Source organism: Triturus cristatus, chromosome 1_2 (genome assembly GCF_964204655.1).
Source record: "Triturus cristatus chromosome 1_2, aTriCri1.1, whole genome shotgun sequence".
Lineage (NCBI taxonomy): Eukaryota > Metazoa > Chordata > Amphibia > Caudata > Salamandridae > Triturus > Triturus cristatus.
This window is the reverse complement of record NC_140580.1, coordinates 970710125-970725188: the sequence shown is the minus strand read 5'-3', so window position 1 is coordinate 970725188 and position 15064 is coordinate 970710125. Positions and strand designations below refer to the sequence as shown.

The 15064-nt window shown below is 41.3% G+C and overlaps 1 protein-coding gene across 7 annotated transcripts in view; it reads left to right on the top strand.

The window, feature by feature from the left end:
- Positions 1-3714, top strand: part of SLC31A1 (solute carrier family 31 member 1) — a 235818-nt gene extending 232104 nt beyond the window's left edge. For all 7 annotated transcript variants that reach the window (XM_085610397.1, XM_085610415.1, XM_085610440.1 and 4 more), the window contains one exon: positions 2608-3714. In XM_085610397.1, the coding sequence (XP_085466523.1) occupies positions 2608-2809 (202 nt within the window). In that variant the 3' untranslated portion in view covers positions 2810-3714. The remainder of the gene's footprint in view (positions 1-2607) is intronic.
- The last annotated feature ends 11350 nt before the right edge of the window (positions 3715-15064 follow it).

Genomic DNA, 15064 nt, shown 5'->3' with positions numbered 1-15064 from the left:
TCTCACTGTGTTCTGTGGTCTTAAGATACTGTGTCCCATTTGGCCCTCATTACCACCAGGATCAGGGATTTTGGTGCACAGGCACAAGTGTGCACCTTTACTCTCCCACCAAGGACTCCTACTACCCATCTTCACCTTTCTTAACATCCGGATCTGAGAGTGTGAAAGGTTGAGCTTCGAGTCTTGTTTAGGCAGGATCGGGAGATGGGAGGTGCTGGATTCAGGAGAGGCTTAAGGTAGAGATTCTGTTTTCGGGCACTTGTAACTGCGGTTAGCTGCTGCTCCAGCCATTGAAGAAAGACTAGACTAGGTAGCATATCAGAACAGGGCTACCAGGCACAGGCTGAGATTTGGTGAAGAGTTCCTCTATGTCCGAAACGCTTGGTAGGAGAGCCATAGAAAGTGATTGACCATGAACTAAAATAAGGAGGCTGACCCTGTTCATTGTGAATAGACATTATTACCAGTTCTTATTCATCTACTAAATTCCATATGTACTGATATTTTATATTTGGAATATTGAGATGTGTGTAGAATAAAGTACTTTTCTTCTTACACGAAGTACTGCTTGAACGTTGATTGTTATTGCCCTGCCACTGGGATCTGTTTCTCTAGCTCATGTCCCCTCTTTGAGTAAGCATTGGACTGTTGTACATTGCTTCCCTAAGGGACAAGTACTAAAAGGATGTAGCTGGTGCTAGCTTCTGGGTCCAGTAGTAAGATGACCTATGACACCAGAAGTAAAGCACCCTCATTGATGCAACTGAAGCTCAGAAGCTCTTGTCTGTTCTGCTGCCAGCAAGACAATGTCCACAGATCATGTTTCCTGGTAGCTAGGAAGACCAAGTAGAACACAGTGCCAGCCAACTCTAGCACATAAGATCCTTACTGCAGTGTCTGGAACAACCTGCTCAAAACATTGTTTTTTTTCTTTCCCAGTCATGTGGTCTCTTCTGCTCCATTTAATGTTCATCTAAAGCATTTTTTAAATAAACTAGTAAATGGAATTTCTAGGGATTAACAATTTTTAGTGCCTGTGTAAAATGGTGCTCCATAATGGAGTGCAATCCAAACCTCAAATGCGACCTCTGTCTCCAACTGCAGTGCGCACAGAACATTTACTTGCCCCACGTTCTACTACACCAAGAGATGTAAAAACACCTTGATGCAAGCTATTAGTAAAAAGTTTAGTCCTAAGATAAGAAACCAGTTAGACTCTGGAGTATCTGTTTCTTAAAGTTGTGTCTCAAACATGAGTCTACCAAGGCCCAAACGTATATCTTTCTTCCATGTCGGGTACTAGTAGCTCTTCACCGTACTATACCTCCCACCCTTAACTGTACTACAAGTTAGAAATTAACAGGGGTGGGGGGCTTGCATTGTATCAATTTGTTATATCTACAGAGTGCTTTGACAAGAATCGATTGGTGCTCAATGAGATGGCTTGGAGTAAGATCAGGCGGGAGCAGTGGAGTTTTATCTGTATGCCAAAGCCCTCCATGGCAGGAGTTCTGTGGGTCAGAAATGCTGGGCACATAACACATGCGAGTGTATGCATATATCAAAGGCTTAAAAGCAAACTAGATCACCACAGTAAGCCAGCTGTGACGCTCCAATAGCACTCAACAAATGTGAAGTGAGTGCTGCTTATGTTGAATACAATTTATTTGGTATTTTTTAATTCACTTACCACTATAAATTCTGTAGCTCAATGTCAGGAATAGGGAATTTTGATACATTTTTTGTTCAGAAAGCCTTATTTTGTTATTGATGTGACAGTGGAGCATTATCCAAAGGAACACATTTACTGGGATACGCACTTCCTACCGTCAGAACTCAGTTTTAATATAATGGTCACCTATGAGTAGATTTTGATCAGAATGACGCAACCAACCTCTATTCTCAGATGTTTAAAATTTCGAAGCATCGAATGGGAGACAAATAAAGTATGAATGACCTATCCAGTGAGGTTTAGGGCAGTAATATCCCAAAACATAGGGAGAGACTAAAAACCCTGAGATAACTCGAACCTCACACATTACTATAATAAACCAGAATGCTAAAGCCAACAGCCTACTACATGGCTTAATAGCATTCCAGAACTCACTCTGTCTCTTTCGTTTCAGTGCTTTCATCTCTCCTTCCTCTCTCTTAATCTCTGTTTCACTCTCCATCTCTCTATTACTCAGCATACCAAATTCACTACCCCATGGGAAAGCGTGGAAACGTAACTAACGAATCAAGAAGTGTGCATTCAGTTTTGTCCACTCAGCTATGAAAACCTGTGTAATGATTCTTCATCCTACAAAAACCCTTCAGACATTAAGAAAAACATTTGAGGCCTGGTTTTTATCTATTAGAAATGCTACTGGTTCAAAGAACCTCTGACCAAATAAATAATCAAGGAATTGCTCTAAAATTTGAACATAGGCTACTATTGGTTTGTTTAGCGAGAAATGGAGATTAGTGCAGGAAAAAGCTGGTCCACTTGTAAAACAAAATTGTTGAAATACAGATATTGTTTGGAATTATTTATCAACTTACATTATGGTGGATCAAAACCTTTTAGTTTGCTTCATTCTAATGTAGTTTCTTCTCTTTTCTTAGCCAACAGATGCTGAGCCTACCGCACTTGACCCAGACAGTGCTACACATCTTCCAGGTGGTGACCAGCTACTTCTTGATGCTGATCTTCATGTCCTACAACGCCTACCTCTGCATCGCTGTGGCAGCTGGAGCTGGAACTGGCTACTTCTTGTTTAGTTGGAAAAAGGCTGTCGTAGTGGACATAACGGAACACTGTCATTGATGATGGACTGTGGGCAACATCCTAGCCTAGAGCGTGCCTCCATTACCACACCTTTACAGTGACCAATGAGATATGAAGGCTCTTTCCCCGCCTTTTCCAATAGTTTTTTTTTTTTAACCGCCTTTACTTCATCATTGAAGCCGGCTGTACTAGCAGCCTGGTGCCTTGGTCAGATGTTAATAGAGGCCAAAGCTAATTATGCTGTCAACACCCCAGGTACTTTACAAATCTAAATTTTAATCAGCTCAAATTAAGTTGAGAGACTTAACCCTTATGAAAACTTGAATTAAATCCCCCTTCTCTGGGACTGAAAATCCTGTTTTACTTTCAAGTGATCGTTTAACCTCATGATATCTCATACATAAATCTTCCATTTCATTGTGTTATGAAATTAGTGTTTGCACAGACCCTGTCATGAAGCCAGGGTGGCAGCCAGACCATAATTCTTAGACCCTTTGCTGGATACCAATTTGCTTACAACAAGGAGAGTGAAACTGCAAATCTGAACATGTTGAGATTTATTCCATTAAATAAGAGTGATCTTATTCACATATTTATCTAGTAACAGTGATCTCCTGGGGGAGAGCAGGTAGAACTTGAGTGTAGAGTAGAACAATCGTAGTTTCTGAAATCTCGGCCGAAGTGAAATACTTCAGGTTATCGAGGCTTGGAGTTTCAGAACCCCTCTGAACCCTTGCTCAGTTCCAGTTGACACGGTACCTTTTCCTTTTTTGTTTTAGAGTTATTGTACTTTTTATTTAAGATTCTTTTTTATCATTATTTTAGTAAAGGACAATGTGAATCAATCGCCTTTTATAAATGGTACAGTTTAAAGAATGAAGTTGAAGCTGAATGGTGCGGAGATTTGTGAAAGCTTGAGCTTTGTAATAAAGGAACGCTGCAGAGTACGGTCTCCAACTCATTGAGCACCAATGGATGGAATCAAGGGTGTGCGGGGAGTGGTGGGCGGATCTTGGGCAATATTGCGCCATGGAGTGGAGCTTCATTTATAGTTACACTAAAAAATTTTAATTCTATGAACCTGTTCATTTCTACATCTTCTAAAGTTCTCTGAAATTAGCGAGATCCAAGTAAACTAAGTAAAGAAAAAGTCATGAAATCTGCCTGTGAAATTGAGACTGGTTCAAATGTACGTTCCAGTTTAGATCTTTTGTCAAATGTTGCATACCTTACAATTGTCATAATGGCAATCCAAATTGTGGAGGTCATAGTATTTTATGTATACTTGCTTTTTATCATTTCGAGCAGTGTATATAATGGGGTATTAAAGCATGTTGTCCTTTATCACCCCATGTACCAATCTCTTAAACTTTCTAAAGCAGGGGCATCTTGCATGCATGGAAATAACTATCGCTTTTATATGTAGTTATTCTTTTTAATTAGCAGAGCAGGTTTCTTATTTCAGTCCACTCTCTCCTGACCTTCCTCCCCAACTCGTGCACTGTTCCTGGACGTCCTATTTGTCTGCTTCTCACAGATCATCTCATGACGTGAACTTTCTCTCCCACCAAAGCTGTTAGAGTGAATACTTTATCTAAACCACCGTGCATGATGCAAAGTTCCCTAAACCTAGACTACCCCAACACACCAATTATGTACATTCCTTTGCTGCCTGGCACAAGTATCCCTTTGTTGCTCTAATAGGAATACCAGATCACGTCAGAATCATATACAAAGACCTAAATAGATTTGGGCAGAACTACATATAAAGCCATGCACTGGGGCTCTTCGTACTGCTGAGTGTATTGTATGTACTTAAAGGAAAGATAAAGCACCAGGGCACAGGAGACAAATTAGCCCATATGGTGATACAGATGTATACTTTAGGTACCCCTTTTAAATACTGTAACTTCAGCCCTGAAGCAAATTTGCGGAAAGTGTAACCCCAAGTAGTTCCTTCACACCTTCTGTCCCCCATTAGCCAGTCCCTTGACTGCAGCCCCTGAGGATGCTTTTTGCTTTTCTAGACAGATGAGCAAATTCATATGATGTTTGGAGTTCAGAGAAACTGAGCTAACTTGGGGAAAATCACGAACCCAAAATGGTTGGATGTGCCTCACACAAGACTTGCTCCACAATGTAATTATATGAATACAAAACTCCATGAATGTTCAGAATTTTGGTTGTACAAATCCATACGTGTGCTAGGGTGATGTTAGCTGAGCACTGGACGGGCAGATATATCCATCTACCAGAAAAGATATTTGTAGACCTTTCAAACGTCCTCTGTAGAGGGTATTCCATAACAGGTTTCTCAAGGAGTGGCCCAGGAGCTACTGGTAGTTCTCCAGGTACCTGGAAGTAGCTTCCCTATGTGCACCCTAGCCTACTAAATTAGAAGTCTTGGTTTGGTTGAATCAATATATGTATCCCTACATTGAAACCTGCATATTAAACATAACAATGTGTGTATTTTCAGAAACCATTAGCTGATGTTTGGAGAAAAAAGGTTTCCAAGATATATATTCAAATCTAATATTACAGGCCAAATCATGCAGTATTACTAAATATTATTACCTTGGTGCCAGAGACATTGCAGTTATGGCTGTTGAGTATTAGCGATGTTTGGGAATACCAAATTGAAATAGTATTTTTATATTTCTGCTGTCAACCCTGTCTGAGGTACTGAGATGATTACTGCTTGTAAGGTTGCTTAGTGTGGCTACTAATATAATCCTGTCTGACATTTACAACACTATTAATATTAGTAGCTTGGGATGTGTTTCATTAAATATGAATAGCTCTCATTACAGAAAAGGATGGAGAGACCTGCTATAACACCATTCCAGAACCTCGTTCTGCAAATTTATAATTGGTACACCAACAACCACTCTCTCCTAAGAAAAGTTACTTCGGGCTCTCCTGCTGATCTTTGCCCAGCATACATCTTAAGAGACATTTTCTCCCGTTGCCCGATTCCTCCTATTACTCTTCTTAATACCTCCATCACCCTCGGTTCTGTACCTGATTCTTTCAAATCTGCCACCATCATACCCATCCTAAAAAAAACTGGCGCCGATCCTGCTGTTCCTTCAAACTTCAGACCCATCTCATTGTTGCCACTCTTAAGTAAAATCCTGGAGAGTCATATTACCACGTCACTCTCCAATCATATTGAAGCCCATCACCTCCTAGCAACTAATCAGGCCGGCTTTCGGCCGGCTCACTCTACAGAATCCGTTGTCCTCTCTGTAGTAGATGAGCTTAGGCGCAGTGCCGACATCAACTCCCCCCAGGCCCTAGTTCTCCTCGATCTCTCTGCCGCCTTCGACACGGTCGATCACTCCATCCTTTTCGACCGTGTCGGAGGCATTGGCCTGCGGGGTTCGGCCCTGGCCTGGCTCACCTCCTTTTTAACCGGCCGTACTCAGGCTGTTCGCCTGGAGGGCTTTCGTGCACCCGTCACCCCTGTCACCTGCGGAGTTCCCCAGGGCTCTTCACTATCTCCTCTCCTGTTCAAACTTTACATTTACCCCCTTATTGTAGCCCTACAGGATATGGAGGTCACAGCGTTTAATTACGCCGACGACCTCCAGCTTATTTTCAATCTTTCGCCCTCTTCTGATTCTATTTTTAAGGTGCACTCCACACTTACGTTCATATTCAACTGGATGAATTCCAACCAATTGAAATTGAACTCCGATAAGACCGAGCTGGTTCTTTTCGGTGGCCCCTCCAACCCCTGGTCTTCTGTTTTCTGGCCCCCTACCCTTGGTTCCCCTCAGCCTCCGTGAAAACCCTGGGCATCAAAGTTAGTCAAGACCTTTCCATGCGCCCTCAGATTAGTTCCGTAGTTTCTTCATGTTTTTTGGCCCTCAGAACCATTCGCAAAATCTCACGATATTTTTCAGTTGAAGCTCTCAAACTCATCATTTTAGCACTTATCTTGTCCCGCCTAGATTACGGTAATGCCCTTTATGCCGGCATCCCTGCCTATGAATGTCGCCGCCTACAGCTCATCCAGAACCAAGCGGCCCGCCTTATTTATAGGCTTCCTAAATCTAGTCATATTACTCCTGTATTACGGACTCTGCATTGGCTTCCCATCAGGGAACGCTCACTTTTCAAGGTAGGCTGCTTGACCTTCATGTCCCTTACTGGTACTGCCCCTGCTTTTGTTAGATCTAAAATAATTGCATATGTCCCCTGCAGAGACCTTCGCTCATCCACCTTGTTTCTTCTTGAGGTGCCCCGTTTCTGTAAGAAGAAATTCGGTGGCACCAGATTCTCCACTCTTGCCCCTCTCTTTTGGAACTCACTCCCACTTGCGATCCGTTCCACCCCTTCCTACTTGGACTTTCGAGCCAAACTTAAAACTCATCTGTTCTCCGTAGCTTACCCCCTCTAAATTCTCTCTTCCCCCCTTTCTCTCAGGATTAGTTTCCGGCCTACAGCGCCAAGAAACCGTTTGGTGTTAGAGCGCTATATAAATTCTTTTCAACTTCAACTTCAACTTTTATAGTTTGCCACATATTGCGGTCAGTTCTGTTGCCCTTTGTCCACTCATGCGGAGTAAACAATTCCGCATGTGCAGATAATGGTTCTGTGCCAAATTTAAATAGAACCGTGTCTTAATGAAAATATGTATTTTTTTCTGGTGCTTTTGTAAGTGCACTGGATATTTTACCCGCACCCTGCTCTGTCTTGTAAGTACACAAGTGCACATGCGTTAGTTTATTTTTTACATTTGTTTTGCTGCAGTTTCAGCATTCTTTCTGTAGAAAATGCAGGGACAGTGAGTCATAATGTCACTTACCTGTCGTATGAGTGCTTAATTCTAAAAATACAGTGCTTTGTTCCCTATGAGGTTCCGTGCTTTAATGTCTGCCACCAAATGTACCTGCAGACAGGAGGTACTTTCACAGCAACAATCACCAAGACCACCCCTCGACCCTGGCGGAATGACAATGTCTTCCGTTCTGAATGCTCACTCAATGCATACATTGCAGTCGGAATATAAATGCACCGTTTCCTCACCTTCTCCTCCAGAAGAGCGCATTGTTTGGGCAGATTTGAACCTCCCTTTCTCCACTGGTGTGGACATGCTTTGAATACGAGGAATAATTGCGATGCCTGAATGCACATTTCCTCATATCTTCCCTGTGTTTTCCTCACATCAGCATAATATAAATGAAGCTTTAGGAATTATGTTTTTTCATGTTTTCTGTAGCCAAATTAATACTATCTTGTCTATTAACATGCTTACACTGTAGCCTCCAAACTCTTCCAAGAACTAGTAGACTTTGAGTATTGGAGGCTAACAGACCAACAGATGGCATTTAAAGCTTCACAAGGGTGCATAAAATGTACACAAAAGGTAAGGTGATGTGCATAATGAAAAGCAATAAATACAGCAATAATCTTGGCAGTTGCTGTTTCTTACAGTAGTTGTCAGATACCTGTGATTAGTTGCCACTAAAAAGCAAAATAATCCTTCCTCCATGTAATTTCTTAAAGCCAGCAGCTCTTCTATTAAAAATCGGATAATTGTATTCAACTGGTGTTAACTTCTTGGACAAATAGGCTGTTGGGGGCCAGCTTGATCTTTTTTTGGCAAGCTTAGTTTCTAAAGTGTATTTAAAGGAATCTGATTCCAAATATAACACTCAAGTATGATCCACCTCATGCACTACTTTAAGCATCACATAAGGCTTTTTCAGTACGCTAAAAGCATTATTTAATTAATTTAGAAATTGAATCGTAGTCAACCGTCATTCTTAAAGTAATCTCTGAATGGTGATCCGTTTAAGATCATAGTGAACCCGACCATACAATGCAAAGCTTTACCAGCCGTAGGGGGTGACGAAGCTTATATCTGGTGTCTTTTGTGGTCAACGGATAGGACTGTTTGTGAGGTGGATGCCCAAAAAGCTCAAATTGATTTCAAATAAAAAGCATAATTGCCTGCCTATTGTAAGCTAGATGCTGGTACATCCTTGCCGGCACCATGTAGATAGTGTTCCTTTACAGTTGACCAATATTTTTGTATGTCATCTAGATGTACAACTAATTACATTAATGTTGTACATTATATAGTTTACAAATACTTACAATTTAGCAAAACGTTTCATGATCCCAAAAGGAACTAATGGATACTCAAAACATTTAGGTTTTCTTAAGTAACATTTTTGTTTGCTGGTACTTGTAGATCAAAGTCTATGAGGCAGTGCATTCAACTAACTGAGCAATCAATGATACAATTCATGGATACCCATATTGATTTCAGATGGTCACTGCACTGGTGTGCCTCAATGTAATGATGTGTTTTGTTAAAAAACTATCTGTCATCGATAGGAACAATAGAGCTGCTCTGTAAGGGGAAATAAATTGGTTGAGTTGGGCTCAAACCAGTCCTTGAAATTATGGTAAACCTCTGACGGAACCACAGCAATGTTTTACAGACCTACTGATTCAGACATGCTTGACATGCATTGTTTAGGGAGAAGATCCATAGTAATGCTCTGCTCCATACATACAAGAAAACAATTGGTAATTCTTTTCACAGCTTACTCAAAAACAAGCTAAAATTAGTTTTTCTTTTTTAAGTGCTGGTACGAGTTCCGCAAGCGCCGGAGTGCGTTTGGTCATGCCTTTTGTGTTTATTTTTAACGCCGGGTGTTTGTCTCCCACTGAAAAATCAGCACGAACAGCACCATGCACAGCGCAAGAGGGCGCTGCCTCTTTTCTTGCCGCTCAAGTAGATTTTCTACCAGAGTGGCAGCTTTCTCAACATGAACAGAAGATTTCTCAACACGAGCGGTCGAGTTGAGAAATCTGATTGGCCACGTTGAGAAATCTCACGGGGAGGTGGATTTTCTTCACTCCTGCTCGCCAATTTGACGTTGGCGAGCGAGGAAAAAACTTTGCTCCCCTATGCAGAGCAGAGTTTTTCAGAGAAACATGTATGCATGATTTTATCCGATATTTAATTGTATTTCTTATGTTTTTATACCCTTCTGTATATACATTGTTTTTTTAATGAGATTTTATGATCATATAAACGACTGAATAAAGATTTATTATTGATATTGATTGGTATACAGCAGATAACTTCCAAATAGCAAGATTAGTCTCTGACTCTCTAAACCCACTAGCATTTTTTCTGTTGTAATAAATGTGATTTAGGGGCAATAAATCCTCAAATTCTGATTCTGTTTATTAGTATGCAGAATTTCTGAGCTTATTGTAAGTGAAATTTATGACCAGAAAACTTTTTGTGAATGAGGCAGTGAAGTAGGAAACGACCTGATTACTGAATGTGATGGAAAGATATTTATTGACTATATTATTATGCAGGGCCACTAGGTAGGCATGGCACAGTTTCCAAAGAACCTGGTAATATTCCACTTTTCACTACTGGACCACAGCTTTCTGATTGCCTTAATGTAAGAACTGGGTGGGGGAGGTTGGTGTGTGTGTTTGTGTGTTATTTTTAATAGAAACACAGGCAATTCACCTATCTCTTATCTGTGTCTCTCTGTAGTGCTTGCATTCTTGAATGAGTTGCTTTCATCTGCAATGGCTGTGGTGACAAAGTTCATTGAACTAAATTACCTGAAGGCAGTAGACTTTGCTACTTATCTTCTCACGACCAAGAGTCAATCATTTCTGATCTATTTCTGATTATCAGGAAGTGTATACTTGTACCAATTGTTTGAGGTGATGCAATTCTATATTCTAAATATTTAATCCTGGAATTACTTGAAATAAGAATGGCAGTGAAAGTTATTTAGAGATGTCTGTCCCCAAGGCTGATAAAATGTTCCAGATGCTGATTACAAAGTGTTTAGTTCCTGGTACTTGTAAACAAAGCAAAGAGTTGAACATGAGCAGATGCATGGTGGTTCATGTGTTTTAAATGGGTTGTAATAGTGTTGAGGTTTAGGACGACATGCTGGATGCTGCTGGCTTGCCAGACAAATAGACATTCTGTTAAATATGGTGGATGTTCATTAACATTAGAACTGGGTCTGTACAGTGCAGTGTTGTCTCATGAAGAAGCATGTACAGGACTCTGGAAAGCTACCAGCACACTTACATTGCAGAGATACACTTCTGAGGACATACCTCCTATCTAAAAACAATATAAAAAGTTGAAGCATATTGGCGCACGTTGCTGTGCAATATGGAATCACTTTTCTCTTGAGCTGGTTCTTCAAGGTGAAGCAATGCTGGAGTTTGCATTTACTACATTTCATATTTATTGAGAAGACTGACAAAGCTCTGGGGACTACATTAGAACTGCTAAATGTATTTTTCTAGTTAAGACCCACAGAGTAGTTGAACTGGTCAAAGAACATTCTAATTTATTTTTTGGGGCATTCAGTGGGAGACCACTACCCAATCCTTTTACCAAGACAGGCTTTATCACACTGTTGCAATCCTCTCCTTTGGGTAACTAACAGATGAGTAACTGTGTGTTTGTCATCAGCAAAACACTTAAACTCCTTGTCCCTGGCCTCAAAGTAAGCTTGAGAGTGGTTCAAGCAAGAGGTGGTGGTTTCATGATGCACAACTTCACCAGCATTCGGAAATAATCCAAATTATCCAGTTTCTTCTTCTGAGTCTGGGGCAAACTCATCCAAACGTTCCGAAGGTGACTGTGACTGGGGCGACTGTCATCAAATAAGATCATCTACTTCTCAATAAATCCCTTGTGACCATATCTTGTTATCTGGTTCCCGTACATCCGTGTTGTAATATTCCATTCCCTGGCACCAGTCACTTGCTCCTGAACGATTTTGATGTGATTCTGATGTACTGTCACTTTCCACTCCTCTTACTATCTTTTAAGTCCTCAACTGAATGTTAATATGCTGTTAATCTTCATAACATTAGTAATGTTAGTAACCAGTGTTCCTAAAAAACGGTATTCGTGAAAAATCAGACTCCCGTGTGTCCCTAAGCAGCATCAGGTACTGCACAGGAGATGGTTCTTAAGAGTTTTTAGGGGTTTTTTTTTTTTACTGAAAACTGGGGGTAGAGAAATAGATCATGGGTCAGGAAAAAAGGAAGAGAGGGCACCACGACGAAAAAAGCAATTGTGGGGTGTGTGCAAGGAATAGTATACTGGCCATGAAGAGCCCTTTGGACTGACTATGCGTTAAATTTAAAGGCTTGTATAGGTAGCTGATACAAAGAACTCACGGTAGAGCTGGTATGGCCTACCCTGAGGTACATATGTTGCCAGCCCGCATTGTTTTGACTTCAGCTTTTTAATGAAGGTTGCAGAAAGTCCAAGATAAATATCATTGAAGTAGCCACATCTTAAATTATTAAAGGCGTACATTTTTTGTTTTACTTTTCCCATGCAAAGTACTGCCATAATTACGAGCATGCATTGGGTTGTTGGCTAACGCCATCACTGGTTGATGGTGTTGCATATGTCCTGGGACCACTGGCAGTGCAGAACTGCTAGTCAATTGTAATGCAAGCTTGTCCTTGGCTCACCCTACTTGAGGCCTTCAAGCCTTCCAGAGATGTCCCTATTTCACAACGGGAAAAACAACCTCTGTCGCGATTACATCTTTTTTTATTTTTAGTCCTGTGCTTTATAGCTGAGCAATGTTTTAAGCACATGAGCATACTGTTGCTCTAAATCTTGCAGGAAAAGTTGCTAGCCTTGTTTTGCCGCTGTTGCTGCCAAGTAAAGGCAGTGAATGCCTTTCATTTTCCGAAAGGCCTTATTCTTTCTGGCATATTTCACAACCTGCTGAAGGTTATCCTCTCGTCTTTTCCTTGTCTTGATTTTATAATCCAGCTGGAGGTTCAAAGCTATATCTGTTTTCAGTACCAAAGAACCCGATCCTGTTGTGGCACCGATATATTGGAGTCCTTCGCTCTACATCTTTAGAGATGAGGAAACAATCTGGTGATTAATGATTTCAATACAAGGCAGAACTGAGGGCCAGATGTACAAAGTAGTTTTGCTATGTACTAACCCCATTTTACAAGCCGAAAAAGCTTTTCCCGATCGCAAAATGGTTTTACCAGCTAATTCTGAATCGCAATTAAGAAGGGACATGGAAAGGGCATCCCCTACTAATTCCAATTCAGAAAAGTATATATCCCTAGTTGTGGTTGCAAGTCATTGATAAGACGCACACTCCTCAAAGGCGGTAGTATGGAATTAGCAAAGGGAAAGCTTTCCCCATCGGTCAGCTTCAAGACCAACGACTCGGATGACCATCAACTCGTGCTCAAACTCTGTTAGAGGGTTCTCCTGTTGGGAACACCACTCTAGTCCCAACAACTGCAACAGCTTTGTTTTTGATCAAGTCTTCCTTCAAGCTCTGCACAGTTTGCCCCAGAAACTGCAGACAGGAAGGGGGTGAAGGAACACATAACATTCCAGTTTTGTCGAAGGTGCAACGCGGAGTACCCTTGGACAAACCAGCAAGCGTTAGCAATCTCTGCCTCTCCTTTGGTCACAACAAGATCTCCTATAAGTTCTGCCTCGGTTTCACAACTTTCAGGAAGCGAAGGGAAAGGCACTGATGATGCAGAAGCAGTCATCATCCAAAACACCCAATTTCTTTGGTGAAACGGATCCACTCTACATCGAGTAGGGAGGGACGAGTCCCAGGACCCACCTGGTGCCCAGCCACGAGACATTGGCACTAACGGCCTCACACCATGAAAGCACCAGGGAACATGAGAATTACTCCAAGAGCCAAAACCCCACTCACTTAAGTTTCCCCCAAGGCAAAGCACCACTCCTGTAGTAGATGGGCATCGAGCCTCGAGCAGGGCAGACCAAAATTCCAGCCCTTGACCTAATACTGCCCTTGGGGTCCGAGTGGCACCTAGAGAAGGCTTTAGAGCTGAGCAAGTTCCCACTGAAGAGTGCTAAGCCTCCACATTCATCAACCTCCCCCCCAGCCCTCTTCTTGTCTGAAGGGCACTGAACCTTCCTCTTCAGCAACTAAATCAATGCCAACATCCCCTCCAAGACCGAGCACTAACTCGACACCAAGGTGCCCGTTGACACTGAGATCGGAGGAATCCGAGGCTCCCATCCTGGAGAGACTCACAGAAGAGCTAGGCAGCTGCTACCCTACTTTTTATACATCCAGAAACCGGCAAGAGTTCTGCAACTAGCAACATCAGCTGCAGACAGAGTTCCGCCCGCAGCTCCATATTTCGGAACTAAGCCACTGATTATGACCTCATCAGTAGTACTTGAGAAGGTAGTAACACAACCATATGTCAATAAAATGATTGCCCTCCTACATCAAAGAAACAATGATGGGTTTATCGCCTGAAAAACCATATTCACAAGCTTAATGATAAAATACCTTGGTTACAGGTCACGCAAAATAACCTTCTAATAGCTCTATATAAACAATTACCTTTTGGTACATGAACTCGGGACAGAATCACTTATACTCATTTCCTAATAGCACTGTGATGGTCAACTATACCTTCCACTCCTAGGGTATGTTAATATGCATCTTAATATCGAAATATGCTGTAATACAGCATCCGCTTTTTCTGTACGGCAGGCTCCATCATGATTCTAGGAGTCTGTCTCCATACCTACATTTTGTAATCTCTGCCTTCTAAATACAAGGGTGTGCATTAGTATGAGACATTGTTTGCAATTTTCCCGGAGGGACTAATACTACACAGATAAATGTAATAAACCGAGACAAACCACTTCTGCTCTACACAAAATGCTGGATGCCTCTTGGACTACATTACCCATGTATGCTCTAAGATGCTAAATTAAATAAACCAAAACACACACACACACACTTCTGCCACGGAGTATTCAATTTATAATTTTTTTGCCTATTGCCATATCATACATACACAATATTGCAACTGGACTTGAAAAGGTACAACTATTAAATGCATGCAAGTAAAATTCAGAGGTAACAGAGAAATAAATCTATATTAAAATCACAATATAAACGATAAAACTATACAAAAAATCAATTGTATTCCTAATACCTAAAACGCGTCATAAATCAGTTATTTAAATACAATCGGCCCACCAGCCAAATACAGCCTAACAGCCTTCTGTTTGTTTTTTTCTCAAGATAAAGCAGGCAGACTATATATATAAGGGGCGACAGTGCAAACTGTATCAATATCATCTGTCCTATAGCATGTGATAAAGTATCATGATAAAACTTTATTCCAAACTAATAAACCGAGGGCAAAGCCAATTCCACCATGGAAGGGCAATATTTGTGCCAAAATGCAAGCTTGTATCCTTGCCACTTAAAG